Here is a 25,051-nt window from a genome sequence, read left to right as displayed (position 1 = left end):
GAAATTTACTTCTCTTATTTGTACGACAAGCACCAAACAATGAATGCAACTTACCATGACACCTCTGCTATGATAATCTATGTACGCAGTTGGTGCGTCCTTGTCATTCTCGCTGATAAGAACATAAACTTATCTCTTTCTGTCAGCCAGCGAAAATGGCGGCCAGCTTTATTTCTTTCAAGATTAAACAGAAGAAAAACGGATTATTTCAGCTTTTACTTACGAATGATATGTGACGCCGTCAATTTTTTTGCGCTTCCGCGGATAATTTGAGCATTTCAACATAACGCAGGTCGGCATTTTGTTGCTTAATACACGTTATTTGTGGAAAAGTATTAACCGGTGTACACTTCGCGCTTGCGTCAGGCAGACTGAGACAAACTCGTACACATGACACGAGGTGAGTGCTTCAATTTTGGAACGTGTATAACACATCTTCATATAAAAGATCATAGGATACAAGGCGAAAAAATCAAAGATACATGAAAATATACGGGTAGTAAAAATACACGACTCGTGTAAAACATACGCGTGATAATGATATAGGTACGGTGTTGGTTATATTTTGGGTGTAGTTTACTTTTAGTTTTTTCTATAAATAAAACTTGGGTTTCGTGGATTTTTTATTTTATTTATTTCATTGCATGTTTGAGAAAAGCACTATACATACCTCGGCGGGAAATGGGGTTGCCCGCGCTCAGACCTATCCGGCCTTGCTTCGCTCGGCCGTCTATATGTCTTCGGCCGGCAACCCCTTTCGTCCCGGCCTCTGTAGTAATGTATTATTAAATTGTTATGGAGGTAAAGTTGAAAAATATTCATTCTGTTTTATTGGATTTATGGTGCGTTGTTGATTTTTTGACTTTAATATGAGTTACGACTAAATAATGAAATTAATATTAATTGTAATCGTAGGTGTTGGAATTGGCAGCGTAAGCAGAATTGATTTTAATAACTTGCTGCCTCTGCCGCCAAGTCAAAGACGAAGTATGTATAATATGGTTGCTTATGGCAATTTTATTATTTGAGAAACTAAGAAAAATGGCTTACAGTTTATTAGAAACAGTTTTGTGGCATATTTTAAATGAATGTAACTACAAATTCGTCAACACTGTGGAAATTATACTTATTTACTCCATGCATAAAGCAACGATGTATGTGAAACATGATATCAACATGAAAGACTATGTAAACTTATGTGACGAAAACGACAGTCAGACGGATACAAGGCGAAAAAATCAAAGATACATGAAAATATACGGGTAGTAAAAATATACGACTCGTGTAAAACATACGCGTGATAATGATATAGGTACGTGTTGGTTATATTTTGGGTGTAGTTTACTTTTAGTTTTTTCTATAAATAAAACTTGGGTTTCGTGGATTTTTTATTTTATTTATTTCATTGCATGTTTGAGAAAAGCACTATACATACCTCGGCGGGAAATGGGGTTGCCCGCGCTCAGACCTATCCGGCCTTGCTTCGCTCGGCCGTCTATATGTCATCGGCCGGCAACCCCTTTCGTTCCGGCCTCTGTAGTAATGTACTATTAATATTTGATTGACCATAAACTACGCGCTTCACGACCTATTTATTAAACGGCAAAGTCGACTTTGCCGTCCATTTTTGAGAAAAGGTACTTTAGGGGCGTTGGTTCATCCGCTACTATTGATGCTGACAGTACCTGCTTTGTACTTTGTGTTGTACAGTCACCTGCAATAATATGTTACTCAACGAAAGCTACAAAAATATCTGACACGATCTTATTTGGGGCTGTCCATAAATTACGTCATCGATTTTTGACGATTCTTGACCCCCCCCCCCCCTATAATCATCCAAAAATCATGCTTCAAATGACCCCATTTCCTCCTACTTCATGCTACCGTCATCCGATGTCCAGACCCCCCCCCCTAATTTGAAATGACGTAATTTATGAATAGCCCCTTTGTAGAGCCATAAGAGCGTGTCACATATTTTTGCGGCCTTCGAAGAGTAACATATTATTGCAGTACTTTGCATATATCTATGTACTTTAATCAATTTAATATTAAAATCGAAACGGCTTAAGTTATAACGCCAAGTTCGAATTTCCAAATCCCACGAGGATCACGCTATTCGAGCCAAGGAAAAAGCCGTTGCAACATGCCGGCTGTGTGTTGGCCCGTGGGACGGAAGTTTCACTTACCTATCAAACAACGTGTTCCTATTGCTTGTGCGAATAGCTTCTTCTTCCTCGCGTTATCCCGGCATTTTGCCACGGCTCATGGGAGCCTGGGGTCCGCTTGACAACTAATCCCGAGACGTAGCACTAGTTTTTACGAAAGCGATTGCCATCTGACCTTCCAACCCAGAGGCGAAACTAGGCCTTATTGGGATTAGTCCGGTTTCCTCACGATGTTTTCCTTCACCGAAAAGCAACTGGTAAATATTAGATGATATTTCGAACATAAGTTCCAAAAAACTCATTGCATACGAGCCGGGGTTTGAACCCGCGACTTCCGGATTGGAAGTCACACGCTCTTACCGCTAGGCCACCAGCGCTTCTTGTGCGAATAGCTGCAAATTCAGATATGTATAGCCTGTCAAGCAATTTACATCAGTAAAAAAAGCGGCAAATTTAAAAAATGTAGGGCGAAGGGTTCCCATAGAAAATTAGAATTCGCGCCTTTTTCTACTGACAAAATTGTTTGACCGGGTACCTATAATTAGGTATGTGATGTAACTTTGTTATCCGTTATAAGGGACATGGGGCTCGCAGAAGTATTTTCCATTTGACGACCGGTCTGGCCTAGTGGGTAATGACCCTGCCTGTGAAGCCGATGGTCCCGGGTTCGAATCCCGGTAAGTGCATTGATTTGTGTGATGAGCGCAGATATTTGTTCCTGAGCCATGGATGTTTTCTATGTATATAAGTTATTGTATATTATATTTGTTGTTGTCTGAGTACCCACAACACAAGCCTTCTTGAGCTTACCGTGGGGCTTAGTCAATTTGTGTAAGAATGTCCTTATAATATTTATTATTATTTATTTGTCGCGATCTTGAGCGGCTACTTCCAGCTCTTTCCAGCCGAATCTGAGCCATAATCCTCCTCTTGTATTATATAAAATGATAAAGTATTAAATTGAAATAGGATATGTTGTTCAATAATTTAGATGTTAAAATAACTTTTCATCACATCAGCTCGGAAAGGATACTTTTATACTTCAAAAAATCTATTGAGAAAGTTGCATTTTATCCACAAAGTTGGTGCAAATTTGGCGTTGTTTTCTCATTGACAGGTAGAACTTAACTTTTAAATGTTGATTTAGAATGATACATATTCAATAGCGTTCATTTGGATTTGATTTGTCATGTTTTACACTTGTTTTTTTTTCTTGGCGTTGGTGTGTTAAAAAAAAAAAGTGTTTTGCTCGGTAGCAAAGTAAGTAAGCAAAGAAACCCTTGCAAGGCTCAAGATTCCACTTTTCGAGAAGGGGGTTGAATACGAATTATTTGCGGCAGCAATACAGTCGGCAGGCAACGCTGGGGTGTAGTCTGCATACCTTATGTTACCGGTACCTTAATTCTGGATATGAATATATAATTTTTCTTCGCCCAAGTGCTCGTTGGGCGTTAGGAATACAGCCAGAAGTTTCTTTATTCTATTTCATATGTAATGTAGACTGGAAAATGTGATAGAATGGATGGGAATGGAAACATTGAGTAAAGGTTAACAGGAAGTGATTTCAGGAAGTTTTGCAGTAGTATACTTACTTGGTGTTTTATTTCTTTAGCGCGGGTCTTGGAATACCTACACAGTTTTGTACTTATTTTATTTTATTACTAAGTATGTACAATTTACACAGCATTGCAGTAACCAGTTTAAACCGCCAAAACACCGCACCCATACAATTGAAGATACGTATTCCTTTTAAAACGACGTTCATCTTTTTTAAAAGGCCGCTGTGTATAAAAAGCGTACGAAAGCGCTACACAGAGGTTAATAGCAAATAAATATATTTAAATATTCCTCATTCATTTTCATTTTACGAATTTCTGGTATACTTAGCAAATGATTCCTAAAACACCACATCTGGTAGAAATATAGGTACCAACCTACACAATAGAATGCAGGTAACATTTATATTTCGTGAATATCGATTAATAAGTAAGTAAGTACCTACAATTTTAACTGGAAATTAATTTTCCAACAGGCAATATGGAGTAGGGTTTACTTTTTTGCACTAATCTCTAGTTACTTTATCATAAAAAAAGTTTTTCGCTGTAAATATACGAATCAACCGCATTTATTCAAGCAGAATTTAAAATACAATCATAATAGCATAATCTCGTTCGCTCGGTTAAAACCTTTGGTTAAAACATTTTTTCTCCTCATTATTTCTCCAACAACGAATTAAAAATACGATAAAACTTATAAACGTTAAACCAAATGGCTTGAGTTAAAGTGGAACCACGAGAAAACAAATCTTAATAGGACGAAATCCTCGTTAACGTGAAATAAAATGCTATTCGGTCCAAAGCGTTGATTAACTCGAAATATTAAACTTTATGAAGCCGAAATTGACTGATAACTCAGTACACTTTCCATGTCCATAGTTCGAAAAATACTCATATTTTAACACTGTTATTATCTCGAAGTCTTTATATTATATACCTACATATATATTTTTACATAAGTATATCATAAATATTTCCAGTTTAAAACGAATTAACCAACACAAACTGAACAAAAGCATACATAAACTTGACGACAAAAGCTCCACTCCTAACACCATAAGACTAAAATTCGCAAACACAGACTTTAGCGTTTCCCTTAAGATTCATGCTATCGAGGTTCCACTGTGTTTAATAAAATGTAGCAGTTTTATTCCGCTTTTTCTATGAAAAAGGTCAAGTTTCAAAATAACAGACAATATCACTTACGTCATTTCAAATAAACAGTGAAAAATTGTGAAGAGAGTTTAAGAAAACAATGGCGCAGGCGTTTCGCGGATTTATGAGGTGTCAAATGGGGTGCGGATTTCATTGTGGCGTTTTTCACCGCTCTAACGTTCTGTAGATTTTTCAATGGAAGAATAAAATGTTTCTGTTTCGTTTGGTTGTTATTATTATGCTTAATATTGAGGAAAACGAGGAAAAAACGGTAATTTGATATAACTAGTTGCCAGGTAAGAATATCTAATTATAGAAATGTCTGTCATTTTGATTATCCTCTTACGCTTTGTCTATCCAAATAATGATAAAATACAGTTGTTTGCCTTATTACTTATTTCTACACATAATATAATGAGAAATAAAAGTAGAAACAAACAGAAATATAACAGAAGTTACGTAATTATGAAGCTTTATCTTTCTAAGCAGTTGAAACGAAATATTACTAATATTTTCTGAGATAAAACAGAAACAGTATACCGAATAAATGTCGCGGTTTATCTAGATTAAGTAACAAACGTCCAAACTTCGCCAAGAAGTTAAAAGTCTCCACGAAATATAGCAGAAATTCCATTTTCAAAAATCCGCCCATAGTTTTAAACGTGCGTAAATCAAACTTATTTATTTCACCTGAAACCGTTCCGCGCGAACAACTTTTGTTTCAAATATAACTTTGCGGCCAGTTACTTTTGATTCTGACTTTCGAATTTCGAATGCTGAGCATCAATAACTACCTAACGGATTATTTCCATATTCAATTTTAGTGTACTGCGGTTTCACAGTTAAAAACTCAATAGGTACATATTTATATAGGCAACCTATACCTGGTTTGTTAGTGCACACCGTTGTATGGGGACCTTGCACTTTATGACTATGCGCTGAAACTTGGCACAGTTGATTCTTAGCTGGTCTTGAGCAGATACAGACCGGGAGCCGTCGAGAGCCACCTCTCATTTAGTGGGGGGGAGGGGGGAAGTTCGACGCTGCCGCGCTTCACTTGGAGCAACATTTCTCTAAAATTATACCTATTAGGGCATGTGATATATCATTTTCGGATAAATTAAGGATGAGTAATCTATTTAAGAACAAAAACAATGCACTTTGAAACAAAAAAAAGATTAACGTAGAAAAGACTAAAAACGTATTTTTGATTTTTTTATAATTACGACTTTTAATGGAGTAAAATTGCTAATTTCCCACTACGGAGTAGCCATTAAAGCATTGCAAAGCCAACATTCTTTTAAAAATAATTTTCATAAAAATCCATAAAACAGTTAAATAAATAAACATTTGAAAAGCTTACGTGAAACGGATCAGCATTTGAATACTTTCTTTTTAATTCAAGTAAAAATGTCCTTAATAAAAAATAAAAAGCGAGCCCAGAAAAAAAATCAAATTAAACTACAGGCTTCATGAGCTCATAGGCTCATTCATGCCTCTTTCAACTTCCTTAAAGGAACGTGTAAATAGCTATTGGTGTGCGTAAAATGAAACAGCTTTTAAAAAAACTTTTTAATCGCGTCGGGACTACGGGCTTTGAGCAAAATGCCAACAAAATATTTGCTTAAGAAAATACGGCACGGAGTTTACATGAGGGTTAACACTGTGTGAATGTTTTGTTAAAATGCAATTACAATGTCTTTATCGAGGTTCTATAGTTATGTATAAATATAGCAAGTAGATTTTTTCTTTTTTGCTAAACAGATATAAACTTTCGAATTGTTAAGGACCAAACATGTAATTACCTCACATGGAGTATATTAATTAATGGAATACCCCTACTCGATCTCATCGAGCTCGATATATGAAAAACGTGTTGAATCTGTCATTGTTGTGATCCCACTATGAGTGAAGTGCGAGGTAAGCGAGCTCTCAGTCACGGGGTCGCCATGTAATGTGATATCGGTGAAATGATAATATTTATCTTTGTTTGTCTCGGTAAGCGAATGAAAATCATCCAATCATACAATATAATATTATATAACTGTGTAGTATCAAAAGTATACAGGATGGTTTTCGAACTGGTGCCTAAAATATATTTTTTCATAATTTTACAGCTGTGGCAAATTAGACGGGGGATTTTAGAACGTTAAAAAAAAAGGTTTGTTTAACGGTAATCCTGAAAAGTTACACGTTTCTGATAAAAACAAATTATGGCTAACATAAATGCGGACAAACAATACAATAAATTATGACTAAAAACTTTATGGGAAACATAGAGGCCCAGCCAAGAAATATATAAAAATGTCGTACATCATAATAAATATCTGGAATGAGTGCAATCTGTCATTGTTATGAGGGCATTATGAGCCGAGTGCGTACTCCATCACTCTGTCAATCTCCATGGAAATCATGCGTTGATATCCGGATATGAGGCTTATATACTTTACTTATATATAGGTACTCTGTTTATTGATTGCCATGGGTGATGTGTGATGTAGGTTATTTTTTATGATTACATATGTAAAACTATAGGAAAAGAAATATTGCCTTTGGTTACCGCGATAGAGTTGGACAGCAGTGCAAGTTTTATTTATACGTCATAATTTCATAGAAGTTTGACGTAAATAACACTTGCAGTGCGTGTGCTATCAAAATCGTTGCAGACTTCCCTTGGTTTCACTCTAAAGGCATGTACGGAAAATTACACTTTTTCACAGAAATAATAAATTAAAAACTATCAAAACAAAATTCCTTTAATGTACGCTATAGACTGTATAATAAAACTCACTCAACAAAGGTAACAATGAGCTGTCAGTTTTCAAAGACAGCCGGCATGTCTGTCTGAACGCTAACTGCCAGAAATTATATTACTCCACAATTTCCGTGCTCGCTTATTCGCAGTCAAAAATGCTTTGGAATTCATTTTGTTGCGCTGAATTTGCACATTCTGAGACTGTACTTAGTATTTTTATTGTTATTAAATATGAAATATTACAGAAGTATTTAGATGATTAAATACTTCTGTAGTTTCGATTCAGATTTAAATAACTTTTTTTGATGATTGATACGACTTTGAAGCAGGGACCCAATACCGGTATATTTTTCATACAAATAAACCGATATTCAATTTCGGTATCACGGTTGTTTATGTATATTTATGCACTAAATTTAATGTGATCAATCATTATGCTTAGGTACCTAAATACTATTCTATAATAGCAAAGAAATATTGTGTAAGGTATGACATATTTTGATTTTTAGTTATACCGGTTACCGGTAACGTTTGAATGCTTTGAAGATCGCTCACGCTGATTGGTGCATGCGAACTGAAATGAAAGTCGTGCATAATATGGGTCATTATCTATGAGAAGGGACCTTATTGTCGATGGCGCTTACGCCGCACAGCGTCGCGTGGCATTCTATTTATATCGGAGCATCGTTAATAATGGCGTAAGTGCCATCGACAGTAAGGTCCCTTTTCATAGATAACGTCACATATGCGCGCCAATCATCAAGACGCTCGTCAAGGTCGTGTCAAAACAAGTTCAAAACCGAAACAAATTGTTAAATTCAAATCGATCTCAAGTCGTAATGCCAAAAACGCCGAAGTTGAAGAACTAGTTGCTGAACCAAACATCATTGGTGTGACAAAGGCGCAGAGGCTTCGATGGCTCGGCCATCTTTGAGCGAATGGGAGGCGATCGGGCGGTGAAAAGAGCGTTTGAGGGAAAACCGGTAGGACGCCGCCCGTGTGGTGGACGCTGATCTGGCGAGAAACGGCACAGGACCGGGATCAGTGGCGAGCAGTCGTATTGGAGGCCAAGACACACTTTGGGTCGCTGCGCTATCGCCAGAGGAGTAAGTAAGTCAAGTCGTAATCTACCTAATGGAGACCATTAACCTGCCAAGTTCAATTGCAAATCTTGGATACACACACACTCACACACTCACTCCGTTGGCTCAGCGACCCAAAATGAGACTTGGCCTCCGACACAAGACAACGCCACTTTTCTCGGTCCTGTGCGACCTCTCGCCAATTGCTGACTCGAAGTTCGCGCAGGTCCGCGTCCACCATGTCGCACCGGCGATATCTGGGGCGTCCGATAGGACGTCTTCCTGCTGGACGGCCCAGGTATGCTCTTTTCACGTTCCGATCTTCATCCATTCTCTCAAGGTACAAATCTTGGATACAACTTTAAAAAAACCGGCCAAGTGCTTGTCGGTGTCGCGCACGGAACGGAAGGAAGGCACACCATTACGCAAAAAAAGACAACAACAATCACATTTGGGTTTGGGTTTGTATGAGGGCCCTACTTAAATATTTATTTTATTTTATTTTTAGTATTTGTTGTTATAGCGGCAACAGAAATACATCATCTGTGAAAATGTCAACTGTCTAGCTATCACGGTTCTCGAGTTACAGTCTGGTGACAGACAGACGGACGGACGGACGGACGGACAGACGGACAGCGGAGTCTTAGTAATAGGGTCCCGTTAATAATTAGGGTACCCTTTGGGTACGGAACCCTAAAAAGTAGGTATGTTTTAACACATAAAGTTCTACGGGTGTGTTTTTATGTCACGATGTAAAAATCATTCTGTATACTTAATTAGTAACACGCTGTAATCATAATTTTATACAAAACAACCCTCAATTCCAAGGTCGAATTAAAAACCGGAAACGGAGACAGAATTTAATTCCGGTTTTAATTGCGGGTCCGTTTCTAATTATTCAACTTAATTGGAAATTTGTCCGGATTGAGGGAGGATTACATCGGGGGTCCGATTGACCACAGTGTCTAAGTGAATTAAAAGTACATACAGGGCTGTTCAGTTCTTTACCGTATAATTTGGTTATTGTACCTACTCTATAAAAACAAGCTGTTTTGAAAGAAATTTTTGGAAAATACAGGCACGAAAGGTCAATCTTTTTTAAAAATTTTGTATTTCGCACTATTTTTCTACTGACAAATTTGCTTGCCAGAGTATAATTAAATCTTTTAAGTATGCTTGAAATATTTGTATTTGAAATTCCTATTTTTCGCAAAAGCCGAAAATACTGCCATTAACTTAAAATTCAGAGCAGGAAAACACAGTCATAATTCTACTTACAAAAAGCTATTAAAAGAAAGTATTTTAACTTTTAATCCATTCTAAGATTTGAAAGGGGTTTTTTGGGTTTATTCAAAAGCACCAATAAGGTATTCTCCTAATAGTCAAATCAGTTTCTATTTTAGAACTGTCAAAACGATTTGCTAATATGGAATTAATATGAAACATACCAGACATCGTAAATTTTATAGCATTTTCGGTGCAGCGGAGTGGTGTTAACGGAATTGGTATAGATAATTCTAACTGAAATGGTAAATTAAGGTTAATATTAACGTAAATAACGCTAATTAATTATTAGGGATGAAATTGTTTAAGTATACCAATTCCGTTAATACCACTCCGCTGCACCGAAAATGCTATAAAATTTACGATGTCTGAACATTACACAGTGACGTCACGTCAATTCACCTACTTTTTATATTGCTATCCGATTTATTAAATAGAACTTGTGTTTAAAAATAACTGCTATCTATATTTTTCTAATAATATCTGGGGCTTTATTTCATGCATGGTGTGATTTTTTTTAAATACAGTTTATCAGAATTATAAGTTGCTCAGTTGTTTTCCATTGTTCTAATAAATTCCTCTGTTCTCCTTGCACCATTTTTAGGGTTCCGTACCCAAAGGGTAAAACGGACCCTATTACTAAGACTCCGCTGTCCGTCCATCCGTCTGTCACCAGGCTGTATCTCACGAACCGTGATAGACAGTTGAAATTTTCACAGATGATGTATTTCTGTTGCCGCTATAACAACAAATACTAAAAAGTACGAAACCCTCGGTGGGCGAGTCCGACTCGCACTTGTCCGGTTTTTATGTCTCTGTTTGGTCCGACGGTTGACTGGTAGAGAATGCCATTAGGCATTAATCCACCATTTGTACATTATTTTTATGTTTTATACAATAAAGTTTAAATAAATAAATAAATACTCCATTAGAACATACCTCACGTAGCCATTGCTCTATTTGAAATGTATCTCCGGAAAAAACCATCACAATTAGCAATGTAAATACTACGCCCCGCCAGGGGCCCGTTGATTCGTTCCTAATTACACAACAAACGGGTAAAAGGGGAAAATGGTTGAGCTAATATTTAAGTTCTGCGAACGTTTTGATATTGGATTATTTTGTTGCAATTTTTGTATGAGTGGGTTTTATACAAGCTTAGGGAATTTAATAGTGACATAATGTCAATGTAACTTGTTAATCTACATGATCATGCATAAAAAACGTACTTTATTTACGTCATCCTATATACAGTCAGCAGCAATAGTTGCTAAGCGGGCCAGGTGTTCAAAATGATCTTGACGCGACTTTATTGTTAACAGAATAAGAGCGCGTCAAGGTAATTTTGAACACCTCGCCCGCTTAGCAACTTCTTCTGCTGACTGTACATTGCTCGACTTTTGTAACAGTAGTGTTAATAGTTAATATCCGGGAGACCGAGCTTTGCGGAAAACTTATAAAAACACAAAAATCGCGTTTTCCCAGAGTTAAGACCTCGCTAGATCGATTTTTCGCCCCCGAAAACCCCCATATAGCAAGTTTCATCGAAATCGTTAGAGCCGTTTCCGAGATCCCCGAAATATATATAAACATGAATTGCTCGTTTAAAGATATTAATATCTGGCAGACCGAGCTATGCTCGGAAAACATATAAAAACTCAAAAATACGCGTTTTCCCAGAGATAAGACCTAGCTAGAACGATTTTTCGCCCCCGAAAACCCCCATATAGCAAATTTCATCGAAATCGTTAGAGGCGTTAGAGCCCTTTCCGAGATCCCCGAAATATATATACATATAAATAAATAAATACTTATACAAGAATTGCTCGTTTAAAGGTATTAATATAAACACCATAACCATTATAAATTGAACCGTAAACCGTAACCGTCCGTTACAGTATACGGTTCAATTTATAATGGTTAATTGCAATTAACGTTCGGCCAACACTGATGTATTATCATGCTGTATTTGATGGTATACCGGGTGTGGCCTGTAACATGAGCAAAAAATTAAACTGTAGGCTGTACTCCTCATACTGACCAACATTTGTTCAGCGACTTTTAAAAATAACTTGTGGTTTGATTTTTAATACACTTTAAAGTTTATTCTAAGACGCAATGTATTGCGAATTTTGTTATGTTTAAGGCGTGACAAGCAACGTCAATCACAATGATATGGCGTGGCGATGGCGTCCATTGAAAATAATATTTATTTTGTATGAAAAAAAGGGAGTCTAAATACTTCATAATTTTTAAAAGTTGTAGAACAAAAGTGTCACCGTTTGAGGAGTACAATCTATGTTTTAATTATTTGCTCGTGTTACAGGCCACACCCGGTATAATATCTAATACAAACGCAAACAAACAGCAGCAAACAAAGACAGTGCACACCCTGATAGTGAAGTTATTGACAAACCATACTGTATACAAACATAACTCTATGGAACACATTCATATACCAATCAATATGAAGTATTGATACTTGTGTCAATCAACAATTAATCAAACAAGATACGCATATAACCATAATTCAAACATAGTAGACTGAACTAATAGACTTAAGAGCTAGCTCCGAAACTGGAGTATAACAGTATAATCTACTAAAGTGTCATTCTATGGAACTTGCTAACTATGTAAACAAACCGCCATATTGAAAATGATGAATTTACTAGTGACTTTTGTTTACACAGTTAGCAAGTTCCATAGAATGACACTTTATACTCTGTATCTTCAGGTATTTAAATAAAAGTAAACAAACAATTTGTAAATTTTCGGGTAGTTATAACATTTATTGGTTAACCGACCAAATAAAAAAGCGCCTGGATCCGTCACTGAACGACCTGACTTTAACCTTTATTTGATCATGTAATGTATTCATCGACCCTCTACTGGCTTAAGGAGCCATTTGAGGGTAGATTTGGTTTACTTTTATTTAAAGACCTATAGTTGTGAGCTGTAGACCTCGCGAGCATAACTTAAAACTGAATAAATATATGCTAGGTAATTTTCAAAACTTGAAACGACAAAAATATATTGACCTATCGAACCTGCTCACTAAATTTCACGACAATTGCTTTCGGTAGGTATTATTAAGAAGCTTGAAGGTTACAGAGGGTTAATCATCATCATTCTCTTGCCCTTGTCCCATTCACTTGGGATCGGCGCAGCATGTCTTTCTCTTCCACACCTCTCTGTCGCCCTTCATCTCATCATTCACTTGCGTTCGTTTCATATCATCTCTCACACAGGCCATCCACCTTTTCCTCGTACTTCCGTCCACATTCATTCGTAAGTAATACCTTTCTCGTCACATGACTTTCATCCCTCCGCATCACATGCCCGTACCACGCTAGGCGAATTGCCCTTCCTTTTTCTGTTATGCGTGCAACTTTCAGGCTTCCTCTTATATACTCATTCCCTATCCTATCCATTCTCGTCAAGCCACATATCCATCTTAACATTCTCATCTCCGCTACATGCAATCTCTTTTCTTCCGTCATCTTTAGGGCCCAACACTGATCCATACATCACGACAGGTTACAGAGGGTTAATATAACATTTAATTATTCGATGATTGTCTATTTCTATCTTCATCTAGCGTCATTACTGCAGAGTGACAGAGATGGAGATACACGAATTTATACGTCGAAGCGACGGGAATTACCTTGCATTGCTGTACACGACATATCCCCATTGTTGATATACAATTCTCCTCGAACTCTTATCGCTCTTATGATGCTACTTGGAATTTGAGTATTATCTGAAAGGCACAAGGTAGTTTTTAAGGTAACAGGAGCGTATGAGATAGGATGTAGCTGAAGTTAGTATAACTGTTTGTTCGCTAAACATTGATGGCGTCGCATTGAGTAGATTGGATTTCAAATGGATATATCGTAATGGTAGATATAGCGAAAGTTTTTCTATTTAAGCTCAATGGGGTTGGGATTGAGAATTAAATGGAGTTAAATGCACAAAAGTCAAACCAGATGGCGCTGTAAACGGTTATGTGACATTGTGTGGTCTATTAAAAAATATAGAAATTGTTTTAACTACTAGAAACTCCGGCAAAAATACCTCATAAAACTAACCAAGAATTTCCTGACTAATTTAGAGTACCAGCGCAGCGGTGGGACACAAAATACTCAAAACAGGCTCGAGATAATATTATGGCTCCTCTACACGATGTGCCAGCGCCGACCACTCCAAGGGACGCATTTATGCGTTAGAGGGAGCAAGTGATATTGCTATCTCATTCTACCGCATGGCTACGTCCCTTGGAGTGGCCGGCACTGGCCTATCGTTTTCAAACTTAATGGTGTCACGGCCCTTTATGACAACAAAATTTTTATTAATGTAGAGGAGCCATTACAAAATTCTACATTATGACTGTGCTTAGGGGTTGTGCACAAATCACGCGAGATGTTTTCGGCTACTTTTTGACCCCCCCTCCCCTTTGGTGAGATTTTTGGCTACCCCCTCTCCCCACGTGTATTTTTTTGAAATTCTCTAAGAAATGGTTGCCTGTTTTCATTTCTAGTAGAAAAGTTTCTTTAAAAGAGCGTTGTTCCACGGAAACATTTCATCCTGACTGTAATACTAGTAGAGTGTAGGTACTTGGCACGAAACACACTACACTTAATTTAAAGGCTACATTACATACATGAAAATAAATATCCTTAATCTACCACGCACCTCTCCATCTGTACCTACACTCATTCTAATTTGAACTTTATATTATACGAAATAAAGTCCTTTTTCGCACTAAAGCGGTTTTAAAAACAATGCACGCGCATTCTGTACATTAACAATGGAATAACGACTTTATTTAACGTAAAATACGATTCGCTTTTGTTCGCAGCGTTGTTTTTAAAAATGTAAATGGAGTTGTTTTCCCACAGCCAATTTCCGACTTAATTCATATTATATTAAGGTTGTTTTTTTGTGTGAAAGTTGCGTGGGTATATTCGTGGTAACAAGTGCCTCGGAACGCGTTGTAGTAATCCTTTTGGACATATTTCTGCACTTACGTGTTTCAGCGGGCTTAAACGTGGGTAATTTAAGGGGAAATTAACAATACTTGAACAAATTGTCTGTGATATATCTTTTTCTTACGTTTTGGGTTCATTTTTCATAGAAATAGGTTATAGCCGCGGTGGCCAATATTGGAATTGAATACCTAGACTACTTTAGCTTTCGCGGCTGGCACCAAAAGACAAAGTTCGCATATTATACGTCCCCTTCGGTTCTAAACGTTTATAGGCTACGGTCACCGCTTACTATAATACGCTCGTTTAATGAAAAAAAAAAGAACCGGCCAAGTGCGAGCCGGACTCGCGCACGAAGGGTCCCGTACCATTACACAAAAAAAGGGCAATAAAATCATGTTTGTTGTATGGGAGCCCCGCTTAAATATTTATTTTACTCTGTTTTTAGTACTTATTTGTTGTTATAATATAATACATCACCTGTGAAAATTTCAACTGCCCAGCTATCACGGTTCACGAACCGTGTATCTCATGAGATACAGCCTGGAGACAGACAGACAGACAGACGGACAGATGACAGACAGACAGACAGACGGACAGACGACAGACAGACAGACAGACGGACGGACAGCGGAGCCTTAGTAATAGGGTCCCGTTTTTACCCTTTGGGTACAGAATCCTACAAAGATATTTCGGGCTCATCGGGACCCCTTTATCAGGATGAGTGCATCACGGCCTCTGCGCTCCATATCTCTGGCTCAAAAGTTTAAAACACCAGTCTTGTTAGAATTGTCAAGCTCTAAGTTAACAAGCTTGAAGCTTGGTCGTCGACTGAAACCTTTTAGCTTAGATTTTATTCGTATCTCGTTATAATGTGGAGTTTATCTCGTAGCTAGTAAAAGATCCTTCGTTATATTTCCAGGCGCTTTAGAGACTTCCTACAAAGTAGAGTTGGTAGAGTCGAGTATTCAACATCTGTTGTTCGTAAAAGAGTCTTTTATTATTAATGAAAAACTTGTATCTAGGTAGTCGCAATTGGATTTACTAGTCAGACTGAATTGATTAGAAAATGAAGAACGAACAGGTATATATTATTCTAACTTTTATAATAATTAAAAAATCGAAAAAATATCAAATGGGCATGGCTGTGGGTGTGTGTGTGTGATTATGTTAAAATATTTTCAATAATCCAGAGAGGAAAGTAGGTCCTCCACTTTCGTCTTAAGCTTATACCTACATTATAAATCATTTATTTACATACTTACAATATATATACAGTGGTACTACTAAACGAAATTAATAACTAGCTTAAATCTAAATACTTATAAATTATACTAATAAATGATTATGATTATGATTATGATTAACTAGGTACTTTAACAAAGAAAATTGAATTTAACATAAGCATTTTGCATGAAAATACAGCTCGTTATATGTTAATTATTAGGTGTGAATACTGCGTTTCGAGAGCTTAATCTTCATTATAAATTCAGACACATATGACATAACATAGCATTGCCTGCGCCTAGATCAGAAGTGAATTTTGTATACCGGGTGTAGCCTGTAACACGAGTAAAAAATTTATACTGTAGTCTGTACCTACTCCTCAAACAGACCAACATTTATCCAGCGACTTTTAAAAATAACTTGTGTTTTGAGTTTATTTCTAAGACGCAATGTATTGCGAATTTTGTTATGATTAAGGCGTGACAAGCAACGTCAATTTTATTACAATGATAATGGCGTACATTGATGGTATTATTTAATTTGTATGAAAAATAGGAAGTCAAAACACTTCATATTTTTAAAAGTTATTGAACAAAAGTGTCACCGTTTGAGCAGTACAATCTATGTTTTAATTATTTGCTCGCGTTACAGGCCACACCCGCTACATTGTACAGTAAACTATCATTTACTTTCTTCGTTCCATTTGCTAGTAAGCCCGCTTACTAAGCAGATGATTCCGGTCCTTAGCGCGACTCGAATAATTCAGATGTACAGAATACGGACCCGCTCTGAGAAGCCCATAAATTTTCTCTAAACGGGGATCTCGAAGCTTCCTTCCCCTTAAATAATAACGATTTATTTGCTAGAGCGGCATGCGACTTGGTTTTAGTAATCTGGTGACATGGTTAATGTAATACTTTAGTTTAGAGATAGTTTGTATTATTATTTTTAAGCTAATTTAATGTTTAATATTTATTTAATAGTGTTGTAATAAACCTTTATTCACCTTTTGATATAAATATCACGTTTGTAACATTTCTACTTAAATTATTAGAGAACAGTAGATTCTATACTTTTGACGAGTAGTCTCTCATCCGCCACTTTGTATAGGTACTGACTGTAACTATACAATACAGGGTAAAGTTTGTCTCGGATATTACCAGACATAGATGAACTTTCGTGGCAAAAAAATAAATAAAAAGAACGTGGTACTTTAAAGAGTTTTAGAGAGATATGATGTTCATATAAAACAAACACTTAAGACGAAACAGGAGCTGAGTTTTAAATATTTTAGGTAAATATACCCGTCTCGCTAACGGAAGCGGCACCTAAAAGTAGTGCGATAAGGACAAGGCGAAAAATCCTGTGTAAAAATGTCAAAAATCGAGGTTTCGTACTCCTCTGTTTCCTCCTCCAAAACTTAACCAATCGTAACCAAATTTGGAAATCTAAATGATTATGAAATTATCTGTGTCGGACCGTTTTGCTTTTTTGGCTAATTGATATCAGTTTTGAATGCCACGCCTCTCATTGCGGCATAGTCAATTAGGCCATTTTGGCCATTTTTGAAGGGCTCTAGCGCCTTAAAAAACAAAAATATCAAAAAAAGCAAAACGGTCCGATATAGATATTGACAATATTAATCTGTGTTGAAAAAATCATTGCTCTAGCTTCAAAAACCACGGAGGAAAACGAGGAGTACGTTTGTATGGAGAAATGACCACTCCCGTTGGCTCTTAACACTAATAAATGTGTAAACAGACCTTAAGTAAAAGAAATAGAAAATAGAATAGATAGAGATGTACACTAGTACCGTAAAATGGGGTGAGTTGGGTGAAATTTGACTTTCAAACCTCGATAAAATTTTATTTTTACATGTGAAAACTGAATGGTGTAAATTGGTGTATATAATAAGTGGTTCGGACGTTTGTATTTTATTTTGGGTAGTTCCATTTCATAACTTTGACGATAAAGAGGAAAACCCACCTCACCCCGTAGTGCCTCGTATTTGGGGTGAGAGGGTTTTTCATACAAAGGTGATTTTGGAAGATTGTTGGATCTATTTTTTTTTTTTAGCTCCATTTTAAATTGGAATACATTACTTTTGTAGCAGTAGCCTTAAAAACCCACCTCACCTCAATCCTTCTCTCCCCATTCATAACCCATAGCTCCCCGCGAAACCTACTCACCCCGTTTTACGGTACTTAAGATGCTAGGTACAGACAGACCTTAAGATACTAGATACCAAAGTAGTAAGTATAGCTGTGTTCAGTGATGTTTCCCGAGTATGAAACGGAAAGGAGTCATCCCTTTCTAAAAGTATGGAGAAGATAGATCCGACTTTGTTACATGAGACCGTCGAATAGGTAGTCTTATTTCATTGCGGGTGTCGTATTAGACGTTAAAAATAACTGCCAGACAATAAATATTGGCAGCTACCTTTATGATACCATAAAATATGAAGGAAAATTTTTCGCCGTCGCAAAACAGTTTTTCGCCGTTCTAAGAAAACAACTTTTTCCCCTTGAAGAGGGTTTTTTATACGCGTAACATATCAATTTAATACATCAACCAATATCAATAAACTTTTTACTTAAAAAATTGCACAGGATGTTATTCAAAGTATTATAAGGGGGCGAGTCTTAAAAGCGGGAAATTGTGTATGGGTAATATGGTATATTAAATAAAAAAAAAAATAAAAAAAATATGCAAAACTGTGGGCGGGGTAAATTTATGGAGAAGTGATGACACTGATATATCAGACTCTGAGAAGTGTCAGTCATACGGCCGTTTTTCGAAGTCAAAAGTATACCAAGAGCTTTGACTGTGGGCATTTTCACTTAAAAGTATACTATTTACTTTTTTTCGTAAATCCATCAACTTTTGGGTTATTTCTACGTCAGAATCATGAGGACTATCGATTTAAAAAGAAAAAAAAGTGTCCTAAAAAATATCAGTTTTGCAACGAATTTTCATTCGGTACATTTTTTATGGACCGTTACAAATTACAAAACTGACACCCAAAATGGGTATGAAAAACTGCGAACACTTTTTTATTTGTCTCATTCAATAGTACTCGTGATTCTGAGTGTAAATAACCCAAACGTTGATGGATTTTCGAAAAAAAGTAATGGTACCTACCATTTTTTCTGGAAACCCAGCAGTTGGATGAACGTGGTTTGCCATCATTATGCTTCGCCAAATCCTCGATTTTCCATTACGATACAGCGGCTGCAGGCTGCCACTAATAAAAGATCTCGGATTACGCGTTTTTGTTACGAATCCAAAGGTCAATTTATACTAGTATATTTGAGACAAACGGTTAATAAGCTAGCGTAATTCATCCCATTAGGGACGCAGCTGACAAATTGCACTTAACTGTCATTTATTGGCCATTCCACGCTACCGAGCTCGTTTTGAATAAATTAAAATTTAATAATTTCGATGTCTTTTATTAATGGCTTTACTTTTAATAACTTTTTGCGCTATGGGAGATTTAAGTTTTACACTTGATTTGGGAAACCGTTTTAAGTAACGAATATTACAGATATTTATTTTGCATTTACTTCGGGAAGTGGTAGATTTTGTATGCATAGCAGGGTTTACCCTTGAATTGCCGACAGACATTTCATCGAATGTTATTTCGAAGACAACGTTTCAAGTATTTTCATTTCATCGACAAGTTATTGCGTCGAAGAATCGATACTAGTAAATTTAAATCGGAGACTTTTAATTGGTAATTGAGTTATTTTGTATATAGTTTATATCATGGTATTTCTTTACGGGTTTTCTTATTTCATTTTGGATTGTATTTAATAAAATTATTACGCATAAAATTATTTCAATTTGTAATATTTCGTTATCGAAACTAAACGCAATCACGTCAGTCGGCTCACTCTGCGCGATTATAGCTAAGTGCTCTAATTTTGAAGATATAATTTTACAAGGCTGCCATTTTCATTTAGGGCAAATTATAAATAGGTTGGTAACAATAGTTTTACTTACTAAGCCGTTCATTTCTGTGTAGGATCGCAGTTCTAACCTAAACCTACTTTGAAAGCCGTTCGTTTCTGTGTGGGATCGCAGTTCTAACCTAACCTAAACCTACTTTCATAGCCGTTCGTTTCTGTGTGGGATCGCAGTTCTAACCTAACCTAAACCTACTTTGAAAGCCGTTTGTTTCTGTGTGGGGTCGCAGTTCTAACCTAACCTAAACCTACTTTGAAAGCCGTTCGTTTCTGTGTGGGGTCGCAATTCTAACCTAACCTAAACCTACTTTAAAAGCCGTTCGTTTCTGTGTGGGGTCGCAGTTCTAACCTAACCTAAACCTACTTTGAAATCTGTTCGTTTCTGTGTGGGGTCGCAGTTCTAACCTAACCTAAACCGACTTTGATAGCCGTTCGTTTCTGTGTGGGGACGCAGTTCTAACCTAACCTAAACCGACTTTGATAGCCGTTCGTTTCTGTGTGGGGTCGCAGTTCTAACCTAACCTAAATCTAAAATTCTTACAACAGAAAAATGTATAAATGTGGAGTACGACATATAAAAATGTATTAAAGTAATACGTCGAACAAATGAATTGCAATGTTTAGTAGTTGTGCCAATTAAAATAATTTGAAACGAATTAGCGATCAAGTAATATTCGTTGAGTAGTATTTCTACGCAGTAAGAAAAATTTAAATAAATAGTATATGAAACAAAATAACGCCAAACAATATTACTAGTACTAACGTTTCGATGAATCGTTGTCGATGAAATAATATTCGATGAAAAGTTTGTCGGCAAAACAAGGGTACACCGCATAGCAGTCTTGTTATGTGACGGTTTTCAGATTTTAAATATTTTACTGTTAAGTTTGTGCAATGTTTACAATGGTCAGAGTATAAAAAAATCAAAAGAGATTTTAAAGATCGATTGGGTTTTAATGTTCTAAAACCCCAGCAACATTGAAAATCATGTTTGATATAGGTACTTACCAAATTATAGTTTTCAACTTTTCGGTGCACAAAAACAAAAAACATTGCGAAAAGCAAATAAACCTAAACAGCCTGTCGCGTACTTTGAAAATCGAATTTGAAATCTTTGTCACGTAAGAGGGTTAGAATTGCAGAATCTTAATGAGTTTCTTAATAGTCCTTTATAATCTAGTTTTCTCTCTGCCCTAACACGAAATTGAACCGTCATTATACAATCAGTCGAAGTTCGATCAAATACTTGTAATTTGACCTCAACATTTGCAACATCTGTCGGCAATCGAATCAGAGGTCAGAGGTCAAGACATTGTTTTAGTAATTAAGGAAACTGAGTTTAATAATTGAGTTTAGGTCTGGGTATCATGATCGACAGGGCGCAAAGTTCAAATATATTTTATGAATTAAATTCAGTCACAATTCAGCTGGGTGTAATGTAGTATACCCTATAATGGACGTGGAACCGGTAATGGGACATAAAACGATAAATCCTCTAAAAGTAGTATCTAAAAGTAGTTTATAAACACTGGTAATATTTTACTATAAATAAGAGTCATAGAGCTGTTTAAGTTCGACTTTTTATTAAAGTTGGTTATCTTTTAAGAAATTGGCGTCAACCCAAAAGTTGTCGTGTTACTGAAAAAAAAACAGCAAGAATTCTTAACAACTTCGCTAAGAGGGGTGAGTTAATATGTTAAATTTTGATTAATTATTACTTGGTGTAAACTAGAATGTGTTTTGTTAATTGCATTTAACATGAGATAAGGTATATAACACACTATGTTGTGACTCCAGAGATGTAAAATAAAATAGTGGAATTTTGCCCAATCCCATTATATAGGAGCTGTAAAACTGCATACCTCCTATTATGGTACAATTTATGTACATAATTATGCTTTCCATGTCGTAATTTGATATTTAAACAATACAGAAGTAAAATGTAGTTACGAAATATGTCAGGAGGTATGCTCGGACTTCGGATAAATTGATATCGTTTTTACAAACTTTTATTTTACTTGCCCTGTTTACATACAATATATATTAATTTCGTTTAGTAGTACCACTTGCCCTGTTAGTTTGTATGTTAGTTAGTGTGGGTCAAATCTTGGAAGCTGAATTTGAGCCACTTTCAGATTTCTTCCGATTGCTTTAAATTTTGCATACTTTTGCTAATCGGATGATAATGCAATATTTCGATAACATGGATCTGATCTGATGATGGAGACAGGAGGTGGCCATGGGAACTCTGTGATTAACGCAAACTAATTGTGTTTGGGTTTGTTAGAATTGTCTCGAGGAGTAATAATTAGCTGTGGAATGAAAAATACATTCAGCGATAAAAGATTATACCAAAAATTTAGTTTTTTGCCATAACTTATTCCATATTTCAATATTTTATACTGATAGAGCAATGTCCATTATAGGGGGCCCATTACTGGATCCACGTCCATTACCGGGGCGCCATTACTGGAGCTTTGGTGTCCATACCTGGAGAAAAACAACATAGTTTTAATTTGTTAAGTATGTGGAAACTAATTGCAGTATCTTTGATACAACACGCCTGAAACATGAAAGACGGATAGGACATTCATCTTTTAACACGCTAAGCGGTAGAACTCTTACATGTGTCAGGGAAATATCACATATGCTCAAAATTTCCTCTTAAATGTCCCATGACTGGTGCTGTCACCTTAGTTATGTTGTCGTTACTTACCGACCTATAAATGTACAGGAAATTGTCAATGTTAGATCTCAGTCGTCAAGTTGGTGAAATAACCGCTAGTTGTAGGTATTCGAGGTTTAGCCAAAATGACAATCGTACATCGTCCAACGCCAAACGAACAGAAAAAAGTGAATCGGGATCACGTGACTATACTAAACTGAAATAATGTATGGATACATTATGTCAGTTTCGATGGGCGTTTTCTATCAACGATTGTCACATTTGTTAGGCCCGCAGCGGGCGCACCACGGTCGCATTTTTATCGCTTGTCACCATGCCTGTCCCATTTTAACAAGTAGGTTTGTAAGTGCGAAAGTGACGGGCATAGCGACAGGCGATAAAAATGGAACCATTTTGCGGCCGCAGGTCGCGTTTATTGTTTCTTGAGATAATACGGTAGACGTACCGACGACTAGGACACATCAAGAACTATTTAGTACGGAGCGGAGCTATTAAACATGTCCCACGAACGCGACCATAATACGCCTGAAGAATTAAGCATGACACGCTAGACCGGGCCGGAGCTTTCGGCGCTTCATTTTCTATGGAAAGCACCACGTGATCACTGATCAGCCGTCATAGTAAATGACGTCGGATGCCACGGCCCGGGCACGGCCCGGTCTAGCGTGAGTCATTCTTTATCAGAAGTAAAGTACTACATTTTTCTAATAACCAATTTTCCTTCCAGTGGTCGACTGCGACGTATCGCCCTGGGGCTCGTGGTCGACATGCGACACGCGCTGCGGCGCCGGCAGCATGGTGCGCACGCGTCGCGTAATTCGCTCCCCGGCGCGAGGCGGCCGCCATTGCCCCTCGTTGGTGCAACGTCGCGCGTGTCAGGAGCATCAAGGGTGTCCGCATGACAGCATGCTGATGCAGCGAGGTAAGACGGTATAGTATATGGTGCGAAGGTTATTCGCTCCCCGGCGCGAGGCGGCCGCCATTGCCCCTCGTTGCTGCAACGTCGCGTGTGTCAGGAGCATCAGGGGTGTCCGCATGACAGCATGTTGATGCAACGTGGTAAGATGTGTTCTTTTTAGAACTAAAGGTATAGCTCGACGTTCTCATAAAATGAATATCTAGACCTCTCTCTCTTCTTCCTCGCGTTATACCGGCATTTTTGCCACGGCTCATGGGAGCCTGGGGTCCGCTTGACAACTAATCTCATGATTGGTTTGACGTAGTGATGATTGATTGGACGTGCCTACGTAAATACGTGCCTAAGCAATCGCTTTCGTAAAAACTAGTGCCTACTAGTTTTTACGAAAGCGATTGCTATCTGACCGTCCAACCCAGAGGGGAAACTAGGCCTTATTGGGATTAGTCCGGTTTCCTCACGATGTTTTCCTTCACCGAAAAGAGACTAGCAAATTTCAAATGATTTTTCGTACACAAGTTCCGAAAAACTCATTGGTACGAGCCGGGGTTTGAACCCATGACCTCCGGAATGAAAGTCGCACGCTCTTACCGCTAGGCCACCAGCGCTTCTAGACCTCATCACCATTAATATTTTTAACCGATTTACAAACTACTCCTTTGTTGCAGATGAGACGGCGATGATTCTGCCCGGCGCTTTGTCAGTGAGCCGCCACTTCAACGCGACCTCCGACATCCGCAAGAATCTGCGTATGCGCAACCCGGACGACCCCGAAGCCAACGCGCACAGAGAGTGAGTACTAACACTACTACAGCTACACTCAGGGGCTTATACTCTGTATCTTTAGCCATTTGCCTCCAGCGGATCCTTAACTACTTTGAACACGTGGCCAGACGGGAGCCGGACAACTTTGAAAAGCACATTATGGTTGGCATGGTGGATGGAAGACGGGGTAGTGGACATCCACCAACCCGCTGGGTGGACACTGTAAAGAAGGCCTGCCAGGGATCTACACAGGCGCCTATTATTAGGAAGGCGGAAAATCGTGCAGAATGGAGAGCCTTGGTGCACAAAATAACGACCTCATGTGGTCGCGACCCTCGGTCATGAGGAATCGAGGAAGAAGAAGAAACAAAATCTACCCTCAAATGGCTCCTTAAGCCAGTTGAGGGTAGATGAAAACATTACTGTGAGGGGGCAGATGATGGAGCCTCACATGGGATGATGGAAATCAAAGGCAGGATCCTGGACGACGATGGGTATTTATTTATT

At 37.5% G+C, this 25,051-nt stretch overlaps 1 protein-coding gene across 1 annotated transcript in view; it reads left to right on the top strand.

Moving 5' to 3' along the window:
• LOC134799918 (somatomedin-B and thrombospondin type-1 domain-containing protein-like) overlaps positions 1 to 25,051 on the top strand; it is a 70,547-nt gene that overhangs the window by 32,256 nt on the left and 13,240 nt on the right. Inside the window, exons 2-3 of the mRNA XM_063772357.1 lie at positions 23,591 to 23,785; positions 24,448 to 24,571. Coding sequence (XP_063628427.1) covers positions 23,591 to 23,785; positions 24,448 to 24,571 — 319 coding nt within the window. The remainder of the gene's footprint in view (positions 1 to 23,590; positions 23,786 to 24,447; positions 24,572 to 25,051) is intronic.

The sequence above is a fragment of the Cydia splendana genome, chromosome 19 (genome assembly GCF_910591565.1).
Source record: "Cydia splendana chromosome 19, ilCydSple1.2, whole genome shotgun sequence".
In the NCBI taxonomy this organism is placed as follows: domain Eukaryota; kingdom Metazoa; phylum Arthropoda; class Insecta; order Lepidoptera; family Tortricidae; genus Cydia; species Cydia splendana.
This window is presented reverse-complemented; position numbering and strand designations above follow the sequence as displayed.